At 36.5% G+C, this 12,763-nt stretch overlaps 2 protein-coding genes across 3 annotated transcripts in view; one reads left to right on the top strand and one right to left on the bottom strand.

The window, feature by feature from the left end:
• Positions 1–5,500, top strand: part of MFN1 (mitofusin 1) — a 32,734-nt gene extending 27,234 nt beyond the window's left edge. For both annotated transcript variants that reach the window (XM_006770023.2, XM_006770024.2), the window contains exons 17-18: positions 1,157–1,291; positions 3,246–5,500. In XM_006770023.2, coding sequence (XP_006770086.1) covers positions 1,157–1,291; positions 3,246–3,327 — 217 coding nt within the window. In that variant the 3' untranslated portion in view covers positions 3,328–5,500. The remainder of the gene's footprint in view (positions 1–1,156; positions 1,292–3,245) is intronic.
• Positions 5,501–9,256: 3,756 nt separating this feature from the next.
• GNB4 (guanine nucleotide binding protein (G protein), beta polypeptide 4) overlaps positions 9,257–12,763 on the bottom strand; it is an 18,862-nt gene continuing 15,355 nt past the window's right edge. Inside the window, exons 7-8 of the mRNA XM_015568002.1 lie at positions 11,877–12,093; positions 9,257–10,703 (exon numbers count right to left, since the gene is read on the bottom strand). Coding sequence (XP_015423488.1) covers positions 10,597–10,703; positions 11,877–12,093 — 324 coding nt within the window. The 3' untranslated portion in view covers positions 9,257–10,596. The remainder of the gene's footprint in view (positions 10,704–11,876; positions 12,094–12,763) is intronic.

Raw genomic sequence — 12,763 nt, 5'->3', positions numbered from 1 at the left:
TAGGGGTTTTTTATTTGTGTTTTTTTTTGTTGTTTTTTTTATTCCTCACCTGAGGATATTTTTTCCCTTTGATTTTTAGACTGGGTAGAAGGGAGGAGGAGAGACAGAGAGAGAAACATCGATGTGAGAGAGACACATCGATTGGTTGCCTCCTGAATGCACCCCAACCGAGGCCATGGATCTAGCCTGCAACCGAGTTTCGTGCCCTTGATGGGAATCAAGCCCAGGACCTTCAGTCTGCAACCACTGAGCAAAACCAACCAGGGCATATATAATAGTTTTAATTTTACATTAAGGAAGATCTTCTATTGAATATATCTGGACCTCCAACAGAAATCAGCTGAGGTTCATATAAAAACAAAGTTAATAAAGCTTTCCATTCAACTGATGGTCAAACATTTATTGTCTGCCATGTGACAATAACTGCTAAATGTTATAGGAAATAAAAAGTTAAAGATAACTTTCCCTAGAGGATGTCACACTGTAATGGAGATGACCTTAACTAATTACTCAAAGTAATACTAGCTCTATATTAATTTAATAAAACATTAAAATAATGAAAGATGCTTCATTTGTCCAATATTGATAATTAAAGACCATGGAAAGGGAAAGATGTACAGGAGAATAATTGGCAGAGAAAAACGAGTAAGACAGTTAATGATATTCTAGAAAATATACACCTGCTAGCCATGTTCCCAGTTACAAAATATAACATGAACTAGCACACAAAAGAAGTAATGCCCTTTGATTCTGGAAACATGGTTAAATGTTAAGATTTAAAGTATTTTTCATAAGTTATAGGATTAATGAAATTTTCTGTTCTCAGTAATTATTTTTATGGTAGGAGGTGAGGTTTACTGTGCTTCTGAAGAAATATACCCATCGTTTGCCTTTTTATAGCTTGTTCATGTTTACAACCATATGGCAGAGGAAATAGTGCCTGTTGAGCATTGATCTTGAAGCCAGATGGAATTAGGCCCACAGTCACATTAAACTTAGAAGATCAATGCCTCCCTCATCCCATTCTTAGCACTTTGTTCTTTACTACCTTATGTTTTAAGAATATTTTAAACTTGTGATCTTTTATATAATCTTTTGAAAGCCCATTCATTTTAAGACATTTGTGATAGCTGATAAAATTGTTTTTTATTTTAAGGGAAATGGCAACCACTTTTGCTCGCCTTTGCCAACAAGTTGATATTACACAAAAACATCTGGAAGAAGAAATTGCTAGATTTTCCAAAGAGATAGATCAATTGGAGGAAATACAAAATAATTCAAAGCTTTTAAGGTACTTAAAGCATTTTTTTCTCAATAATATGAACATTTATTAGTCTCATTACCAAAATGTAATTATGTAAATCACTAGTGATTATATTAAAACTTTAGCTTTCTGATGGCTTAAATTATAATGTTCCATAGTTTTAAAATTTCAGTGAATGCTAATTTCAACAAGAAGAAACATCTGATGTAAATGGATGCTTTTAGATGTCAACTTCAAACTCTCTGTTAAACTATATTAGTCACTTTTGAGAGTACAAGTTCTGTAATTAAAAGTATCACTTTTTAGTCCTGTATCTCCAAGACTCATAACTTCCGTTTCACTGGGGAATATTAAATTCAAAGCTATAAAAGTAAAAAAAAACAAAAACACACCACATAATATAATGCGGAATTCTTGTTTAATATGGTTTCTCATGGATTCTTCAGGGGTCTAAATCAATTCTGTTTTAGGGAACAAGTTTCACCATGTGGTCTCTACTTCTTGGCAGTTAACAACTTTCCACTTCATTACCCATTTGCTGGTTTATGTATGAGTCTGAGGGAATCATTAAGCATCATTTAGTCCCTACTGCTACTTACCTGGGTACTTACTAAATACAATTGCCCATATAAGAGCAGTCTGTAATGTCTGCAAATTGGAGAGGCTGTCTTTGGGTCCTGAATTTTGAGACGTCTATTTAAAGCACGTGTGGTCATGTCTCTCCATGGTTTCCCACTCTGACAGCAGGCACACTCTCAGTGTGCCTCAGTCTCAGACTCCAGAGAAGATGACTGCCTATCCCTTAGGCACCAGCCTCCTTTCTCACAACCAGTCACACCCAAGTGCTCCATTGCTCCCATTTCAAGTTAGATCTTCCCAAAGACAACCTTTCAAAGTTGGTAAAACTATATGCAGTAGAAGTTTTTTTGTTTTTTAACCTAGGGAGGTTTTTAAATAGTTTCGTCTTGTCATAGCAGAACATAAATGACAAAACAGATAATTGACACTTATGTACTTTTCTGATTTTGGCTGGACTGACTTGAATAAGTATGAATATTTTCGATCTACTAATTCATCCTTTTATAAGAGGAAAATAAAAAAAAAATATATATATATATCACTAGAGGCCCTATGCACAAAATTCGTGCAAGACTAGGCCTTCCTTCCCCTGGCTGCTGGTAACAGCTTCCCTCTGGCACCCGGGACCTGGGCTTCCCTTGCAGCCCCGGCTTCTTCGGAAGGACATCTGGTCTAATTAGCATATTACACTTTTATTATTATAGATAGTTGGAATCTCCATTGTTACTGGATCAGGCTCAGCCATTGAGATAGAACTTACTAGTTTTTCAGGAGAGTGGTTCGAAGAAATATACAGTAGAATTCATATACATCTAACTTATATGACCTCAAGCATGTGCACGCAACAAGACAAGACCAAGATAAAAAGAAAGGGAGAAGCTCATTCAAGTATGTGTGTGTGCTCTGGCACAGTATGAGAATGGAAGAATGAATCTGTGTTCCTTGGTCAATTTTAGGTCCAGTTTTCCTTCTTTTATGGACAGTTGGCAATCAAATACGATTCTAGTATTTAAAAAAAATTCTTTTGGTATACCATGGTCCATATATAAAACCACTTATTCTGTTCTTGATGCTTAAAGGAAATTCAAGGACAGTTATAACTGTACGTCACTTAGGCTTTGACTCCCATGAAAGGCGATAGGACTCCCGTTTTCTACGCTTTTTAATAATTCTTTTAAGTCCTGAGCATTGGACTCTGTTTGCTGCAGAGCTGTAGTAGCACATATAAGTACTCTTAAAAGGGTATTTATAGTGTAGCCTGAGTTCAGGTAAATGTAGCAGCAGTTGGCTAGTATTGTTGCATGTGTGTTTTTTACTTTTTAAGATTGGATGGAATGCATTTTTAAATTGACCTTAATGATTTTGGTGTTTTGTTCGTGTTTTGTTTTTGTTTTTTAATTAGAAATAAAGCTGTTCGACTTAAAAATGAGCTGGAGAATTTTACTAAGCAGTTTCTACATTCAAGCAATGAAGAAGAATCTTAACAATAGAAATCGCTTCGGTGATCATCATAGGAGAAAATGCAGCTTGGATGATTTGGGACAGTTATTTTTATGAAATGGTTTTAAATATGAATTGTATTCACTATACCTAAATAGCAAATTCTTGTGTAGATTCTGGTAATGATCTATCTCAGGGTGTTTGCATTTCTGAAGAGTATTATTATATCTCTTAATTTAATTCTGGGTAAAGAACAGGCTAAGTTGTTTGATGTGGTAAGGTGATGAATTAGTTAAGAACAGCAGAACCAACTATGTGACCCCTGAGGGGTGGGGCCTTACTCTTGATTAGGGCTCTCTTCGTTTTTGCTTCTGAAACTCAGCTTCCTGGCATCCAGGAGTTAGAGAATGCTCTTTCTTCTCAAAACTAATTTTTGATGTCACTTTAATGGGGATAGTCACTTTTTTGTTTTATACCTGCATTGTTTTAACCACCAAAAAGGAGTGTGTAATGTTCTTGAGTGTATTATCTTGTGAGTTACAGTCATTTTTGCCATTCTGGCAGGTATGTAAACCACTAATAAATAAGCTGTTGTTTACTCCTTATATTCCCATTAAAACTAACGTAAAGCAATATAAAGGTTAGTTATTCTAAAAGTATCTGGGTTGAAATAGCTTCCTGATGTTTATAGAGAAACATTTTCAGCTTCAGCTATGAGTACAGTAAGGGAAGTTAAGTTTTAGAAGTTTGAAGTGATAAAAATAGCCAGATGGGAGGTCTGAATTCTGAGTGGTTACAGTCATGTAAAAATTCTGTTCTTCAGAAGGTATTTGTTGAGGATACTGATGAATTGTCCTCCTGTGGTGGCTTTACTTTTATTTAATTGTATGAATTTGCCAGGGCATGGTTAAAAATTATCACTGTATTTTTTAGTTTAATGAAATGTTTATGGATTCAAGTATTGTGTGTGTTTGTGTTAAAAACTAATTGAAACTTACATGGAAATGTTAAAAAAAATGACATTCTAGGGCTTTGTTATGCAAAGGGAGCCTTGACCACCAGATCATTTTCAGTCCCCCTAGGTGCTTGTGAGACAGCAAGGAGGACACAGTGCTGCTTTTCCAGAGGGATAACGTTTCAGGCTCCTTTCTTCTTTCAATACTCAGTGCTTCCTTTTCTGTGCCTTTAAGGCTCCTGGATGCCGTTCTGTCTTTTCACAGCTGGTGCAACAACACTATTTTTCAGGCTATTTTAAAGAGAATATTATGTAGGCCATAAGCCTTTCAAAAATATATTTTTATGCCAATCAGATACTAGGATGCCAAATTTGCAATAAATATTAATTTATAGTTTTTGTTGTTGCTTTATAACCAAAATTGGTACAGGCCACCAATAAGTGTGGATCAGGTAACACCTGCAGCATGAAAACTTGATGTCTAAAGTTACAAGCTCTGGTTCTTAAATTTATACAAAGTACTTGAAATTTTGAAACAGCATAGTGGTTTGGTATCGCCTCATTAGTATACTACTATGGCTCTCAAAGCTTGGATCAACAGTATCACTTGTCAACATGTAAGAGGTACACATTCTTGATCCTACCCCAGACCACTAGATCTGGGGGCCAGCACTCTTGTAAGAAGCCTTTCAGGTCATCCTGATGCATGCTAATATTTGGGAAGTCCAGGAATTGTGATTCTGGTATATAAGTTTGTAGTAAGTTTTCCATCACCAGTTTGAATGCATTCCACCTAATCAAGTTTGAAAATCTATATGAATGTTGGAAATGGACACTAAAATAATGAGACCCAACCTTTATGCCTAGAGGTAAGTGCACCTATGACCCAGCCCGTGAATTCTACAGAAATCATGTAAGTTACACCTGATGTAATTCAGAGTTCTTGTTCACTATGTGTTTGCAGATTAATTTATAAACTTTGTATAACCTCAAACTTTTTACAAAACTACATTTTTAAAATAAGTATGCAAACTTGCAAGGTGAGAATAAAACTTTTGTCTGATAGTTGATAAATGTAGCATTTATACTGGCATTTAGTGAGTCTTGCTCCTAATTTTATGGTAGGTATATAAACTGTCTTGGGCAGACTGGTTCATCTTTTGATTGGATTTACTCATTTAGCATGCCTGGTCATATATTGGAAGTTTCCTCATTAATCCTCCCTCAAGGCTGTGGTTATGAAAATAAAAACTTAAATTCTAGCCCTGACAAGTTTGGTTCAGTGGATGGCACTTCACTATGGGTTCAGTTCCTCAAGGACACATGTCCAGTTTGTCCACTCCATCCCCAGTAGGGGGCAAGCAGGAGGCAGCCTATCAATGATTCGCTTTCATCATTGATGTTTCTGTCTCTCTCTTTCCTTTCCTTTCTGAAATCAATAAGAATGTTTTTTAAAAAAAACACCTTAAAATCCTATAAGCAATGGAATTATCCAAAGGGAGTTCGAGGGAAAGAATGACTTAATTTTGCTTTTTTATGACAATTTGTGGTCCTTTTAAGGGTAAGCTAACATAGTACTAAAGGAGTACTACGATCTCTTGCTCTGGAAGATCATTACAAATCTATAATAATAAAAGCATAATATGCTAATTAGACTGGACAGCCATTCAGAAGACCTTCCGGATGAAGCCAGGGCTGCAAGGGAAGCCGGTGCCGGCAGCCAGGGGAAGGCAAGCCTACTCTTGCGCGAGTTTCATGCATCGGGCCTCCAGTATTTAGATAAAGGACATATTGGGCTTGTAGTTTAGGTCTGGGACTTAATGTTGAAATCTAAATTTGACTTAAAATATACCACATGAAATCTGGTTAAAGTACTTTATTGATTACAATATCATTTCACAGCCAACATTATTTCACAGAGCTACTGTACAAATACAGGAATGAATCACTGTGCAAGAAAGATCCAAGAATACTGTTAAATTGTGGAACAAATCCATCTTTCGTTTGGTTTAAAGCTTGTACAAGAGCTTTAATCTAGTACATTCACCTCTCCCATAGCTGTGCTACTGAGATCCCAAGTCAATTGGCCACAAGTGTGTCAAAACCATTCTAAGTGAAAAAAAAACATTTTAATCAAACTTTGAAAAACCCACTTAAATGTGAATGCCTTTGAATAAGAATATGCAAATGCTTCTTTGCAAAGAAAACAAAAGGATAGAGCACCATTGTGTGACACATCAAAGGCTGGAAGTACCAAGTATATCTCCAAGGTTCTATTAACTAAGAAATAAATATTGTATGATTTTTTGTCAGGCACATTGAACACCAGTTAGAATACAACCTTGTTTTTTTTCATAATGCTGCACTCTCTTTTATAGGGTAATTGGATTAAGAAAAAAAAAGACAGGAAATTTTATCAACATGCAGACAAATTAGCTAAATACAAGTTGTACCTTTACTCTTTAAAACAGTGCTAAGACATTCAAATACAAACCATTTTCATGAGTACCTATGGTAACCAATATTTTTAAAAACACTAAATTTAAGGCAACTAAAATTGAATGAAGGAAGAACTAGCAAGTATAAAGTACTTTACATTCTACTTAATCAAATTTAAAATGCCAATTTTATCATTGTGCTACCTTTCCTCACAAGAAAGACAGTTTAGCTTGTGGGTCTTAAAAATTCTAACAGGATGGGAGAAAGTTTAAAATTTTGCTTTCCACAATGGCGAAAAGGGAACTAGAAGCTGAACATAGTAATTAAAAAAAAAATTTCTTTAAGCCTGACTCACACCCTAAAGACTCTAGAAAAATAAAAAATAAAAATCGTAGAAAGGAAATTATTAAAATAAGCTTTTGGGAGGTTGTTTAATCAGTTTGTATACATTTACTATTATATACATCAACAAATAAGTGACAAGTATTCAATTTTGTTAGTTTTTAAAAAATATATTTTATTGATTTGAGAGGAGTAGAGAGGGAAATAGAAACATCAGTGATGAGAGAATCATGTATCAGCTGCATCCTGCACGCCTCCTACTGGGGATTAAGCCCACAATCCAGCCATGTGCCTGACCAGGAATCGAACTGTGACCTCCTGGTTCATAGGTCAATGTTCAATCACTGAGCCACACTGGCGGGGCTTGTTAAAGTTTTATAATGTGGTACATTCACAGTGTTCAAAGCATAAGCTTCCCTGAAGGTTTTTGCTTTTAAAATGGTCAGTCGGTATTAAATCTAAGACCTCAAAAATGCCAGGAAAAGTCAATTATATAATATTTCACAGTATCTTTTTTAACAGTAATAAAATTTCACTTTCTCACCTGGATAAGTCAAGATCCATCAAGGTTAACTTTTAAATTGCTTACCCCATACTCCAGAAGCATCTATAATCCATTATGTCTAGCAGACTACACTTTTGTCACATAGTATTCATCAGTTCAGCTGAATCTAAATTAAAAAGAACTGCTTGCTATTATCTTATAGTTGAAATATTAAGACCAAATCTTTGCCTCTATGAAGATGGAACTCAGTATGGTATGTGTAACCTTGGAGTCATAGGTATAGAAATATGAGCTAGGGAGGGACCTAACTCATGGTAGCAAGAAGTCCTTTCTTGAGCAGGTTTTTGGGTGATTTAATCACATGCTAGGTCACTATTTTAGAAAAGAATGTATGCCTTTAAAATACTATTTTTAAAAAGTTCTTGTTAAATCTCTAAAAACAACTTTATGGGGTGATTAGAGAGTCTACAAATAAAACCTGTTTCTTATAAGATAAAAAGAAAAATAGGGGTTAGCTAACTCCAATATACTTTGTTTTTTAATCCTCACCTGATTATATTTTTCCCATTGATTTTTTTAGAGAAGGGGGTGTGGGAGAGAGAAATATCAACGTGAGAGAGATATCGATTGGTTGCCTCCTGCACATGCCCCAACAGGGGCCGAGACCAACCTGCAACCAAGGTATGTGCCCTAGTCCAGGAATCGAACCCGTGACCCTTTGGTTGGCGGGCCAACGCTCCAACCCCTGAGCCAAACCAGCCATATTCTTGATAATACAAATTCTTTAAAACTACATTTGGCCATATTTTTTAAATATACAAAAACTAAGATTCAAACTACAGTGTTTCTACAGATTATATATTGTCTTTTTTTTTTACTTCAGGAAGTCTCAGGAAAACAGAATTAAACAATCAGCTGAACTTGAACTGCAAGTAAATATATTTAGCAACTGGAATCCATATTACTAGAAAGCAAAAGCTTAGTAAGTTAATGTGGTAAGGAGTTAACCATTTGGTCATGTGTAATTAGCCACAATCTTAGTAGGTTTCAGTTACCTGGTACATATTTAATTATGGGAATTGATTTTCAACTATCCACATAAACTGACAGTAAAATAAATCATTTTTATCCACATGTTTAAGACCATAGAACTATAGTTTGTGTGCCTCTCACTAAAGTTCCTAGAATAACTTTTAGAGGGGATACGCTCTCTACACAAGGCTATTTTGCACATGGCAGAAGTGCTAAAGATTTTGGAATGAATTGCTGAATTACATGGCAAACCCTCACCCCCTTTTGGAAATGAATATATTGCTTTAAAATACTCTTGCCTAATCTCAAAGAGCTGCTCTTTATGAAGTGATATAGTCCACAAGTAGTAATAGCAAAAAGTTCATAGAAATGCATGTATAAATGAATATACGTTCATGCCTGCCATCTACAAGTATGTTTTTTTGGCCCCATATCTTAATCTTCCTTTATTCATTTTATTCTCTTTTTAATATCAACTGATGTTAAAACTGACTTCAATATAGTTGGTGCACTTCCTAGCACATTCACAAAAATGAGAACTGACATAAAAAATGGGAATATTTAGGATTCCAGGTGATCAAAAGTTAACAGAGACCTATCTCAACAGTGATAGTTTATTGATTTAACAAAACAGTGCACTTCTATAATGTATCAGGATAAACCATGACTTCACCATCAAGCAAGACTAACAATCTTCCCATGTCAGTCATTTAGATTTATTTGTAGGAGAAAATCCAAGGGGGAGAGTATCTTTGTTTAAATCCAGGAGGGCTCATTCTAGTAATAGACAACATTTTATTATACCATTGACAAGCAGAGGAATGAATTGCTTAGTATTTTCCTCTCCTTTAAGTACTTACTCTTGGAATTTTCCTTTTGGCTTTAAAATGGAGCCACTTGGACCTAGCCATTCTTCAAAGCAGAGCCACGCCACTTAGAAACCAATATTTTGTGTGAAGGAAAATGTTACAGAAGAGCAGAGCTTTAATGTTTCCTTTTTAAAATTTGACAGTTTACATCAATTCAGATTTCATATGTGTGAACATAAATTCATGAAGCCACCCTGTCACAACTATAACTACTCAGATCTCGTGACTGGTTAGATTTTACACTTTTCAAAAACAATACTGTCCTATTTCCTTAGATCTAGATGCATACTGATAGAACACTAGGAAAAGTTCTTCAGGCGCAAGGACAATCCAAGTGTTCATCCATGTCCTGGAATAATGAGTATACAAACTCAATTCTAGAATATGAAACCAACTATTTAGAGGATTACTCATGCGGAGTGTTATTTGATCATAATCTGCTTTTTAAAATGCCAAGAATCATTTATATGAGATTATTGCTGTCTTCCTATTAATAAAGTTTCTTACATATGTCTAAAGTTTCAGAGTGAAATCTCTATCCCCTACCCTTCAGATTATCTTCCCCTCAAAGGACTGAAAATGAGCACTTATTTAAATTGATAGGAAGGCAAAGGATGCACCAAGAAACCAATGATACTCAAAAGGGCTCTCCTCAGGCACCTACCTGTCAGCATTCTTAATACAGTAAGCCACCAGGATCTGTTAGATCAAAAAGGGAGGTCAGAACTCAAGGAGACTCTTCAAACCTAAGGACAGACACATGGCATTACCTCCATCCATTACTGTGCCTGTTGCCTCCATTACAGAAATAAAAAATGTGACATATCTGGTGTATACAAGTTTAAAATGAAGTTCATAAATGAAAGCAATCAAACATGATAGGTTGCTATAATGTGTACATTTTGTTCTACACAAAGAAAACAATTGGTGAAAGTAAAACTTCGAGGTTAAATGAGCTCAATGCACTGGTCCTTTTGATCTCAGCAAGCACCTTTGCCTTGTTTTTTTTATCCTTTTCTGTTTTGTAGTTTACTGAAATCTTCCTTTTGTGTGTAGTAATCTCAATAGAAAAATTTTCAACAGCAAATATTAGAATTTTTTTGTCACAGCTATAGGCTGTAGCACTGATTTCTCCAGATACCAACAGAGAACAGCAAAATTGTATGCACTGTTAATTCCAGATTCTAAGAAAACTGTCCCAAGAGCCTGTTGCCACAGCCATGCCATCGTCAGTTACACCCAGACAGCTGACCCGGTTGTCATGACCAGCAAGGACACCTGAAAAACAAAGTCCAGTAAATAGCAACGGCAAGTTTTAAATTCAAGCATATGTTTAAAAATGTAGAAAACACACATTTTGGTTTTGTTATGGATGCTAATTGATTCAACCCAGGCAAAACACCTAATACTTCCAAAAAGTAATTGGCTTTGGGCAACAGAAAGCTCCAAGATGCAAACTCTGAACTTCTCTACAATGTCTTAAGAGAGGTTGTAGAAAATTATCCCTGGGAATGTTCATGTTGTACTTTTACTCCCTCAGAAACCTCAAGAACTGTTTAGGAATTTAAAAGGGTAAGGACAAAAACCCACAAAGACGATAAGAGAATGAAAGCAGGCAATGGCTACAAAGCTGGATGGTGGGGGCTGTCTTAGTGGACCTTAAAATGCTCAGTTCATAGCAAATGGTCTGGTAAGCCAAGAAACAAAATTACACTGCAGAACCTCCCAAAGGGTCAGGTCCTAGTGAGCCCCGTCATCTCCCGAACCAGGTGGCGGCAAAGATGGGGTAAACTAAGATGCCAGAAAGTGTTCAGGAATCGGGCTTCCCAGGTGTCCTGCACTGCAGAGCCAGGTGACTCCAGCGTGCACCAAGTCATGAGGGCTATAGAACAGTGGTTCTCAACCTTCTGGCCCTTTAAATACAGTTCCTCATGTTGTGACCCAACCATAAAATTATTTTCGTTGCTACTTCATAACTGTAATGTTGCTACTGTTATGAATCGTGATGTAAATATCTGATATGCAGGGTGGTCTTAGGCGACCCCTGTGAAAGGGTCGTTCGACTGCCAAAGGGGTCATGACCCACAAGTTGAGAACCGCTGCTGTAGAGACTTATTTGCTAGAGAGTAAAGAAGAGTCTCTTAACGAAGAAAACAGGCCCAGGTGAGATTGGTGAAACTGCTGAAAATGGGGAATAAAGAAAGTTGACTTGCTAACTGTTTTCCCACCCAGCTTTCCTCCTGAAATCAGCCCTAAACTGGCAGCCAGTTTATCGATTCCAGAGAGAAAAGTGGAAAATCCATCTCAGAGAACATGGCCACAATGACCATGAATAAGAAGAGCTGGGCTGCCATTCCCTAGATCCAGGTTATCCAGGAGCCTCCAACAACAGTCAGGAACCTTTCATGTTCCCTGACAAAACCCAAACGTAATGTGGACGTAGGTACTAACCTGCACGATCTCCTTTTAGTGTGTCCCACACGTTACAATTGAAGTCGTCATAACCAGCTAACAGGAGACGCCCACTTTTTGAGAAGGCTACGGAAGTGATCCCACAGATAATATTATCATGAGAATACAATAATAACTCTTGGTCTGCACGAAGGTCAAAGAGACGGCAAGTGGCATCATCGGAGCCGGTGGCAAAGGCATAGCCATTTGGAAAAAACTAGAAAGAAAAGCAATAAACGTATTCCATGGACATGTACAAAAACCATGTGAGACAGTGTAATAAACAGGCTCTGGGGGAAAACAGACCTAGATTCAAATTCCAACCTGGCTTCTTACCGGTGAGTGCTGTTGGGCACTAAAGATTCTTCAACACTTTGGGCCTTAGTTTCAGTTTTAGAGTGTGGGTTAAAATTGAATGAAATAACATATGCCAAGTACACAGTCTATTGTTTAACACATAGCAAGTAATTCAGTAAATATTAGCTCTGGTCCTCCATATGTCTTATTAAAATATTTAAATATAAATATTACTATTTACAGAATTTATATATGTGTACTCTTTTATTTTTTTAATCCTCCCTTGAGGATGTGTTTTTACTGATTTTTAGAGAAAGGAAGGATAGGGAGCAAAACATCAATGTGAGAGCAGAACATCAGTCAGCTGCCTCCTGCACACTTCCTACCTGGGATGGAGCCCACACCCTGGGTCTATGCCCTGACTAGGAATCAAACCCACAACCTCTTGGTACACAAGATGCACCTAACCAACTGAGCCATACTGGCCAGGGCTGGGTTTTCTTTTCTTATTTAAATCAAAATCCTACTATCTGGGAATTCAATGTCATAAGAGCCCATTATTTATAAGAACTTATAAATTGTAAGAATCC

The sequence above is a fragment of the Myotis davidii genome, unplaced genomic scaffold (assembly GCF_000327345.1).
Source record: "Myotis davidii unplaced genomic scaffold, ASM32734v1 scaffold123, whole genome shotgun sequence".
Classification (NCBI taxonomy): Eukaryota; Metazoa; Chordata; class Mammalia; order Chiroptera; family Vespertilionidae; genus Myotis; species Myotis davidii.
This window is presented reverse-complemented; position numbering and strand designations above follow the sequence as displayed.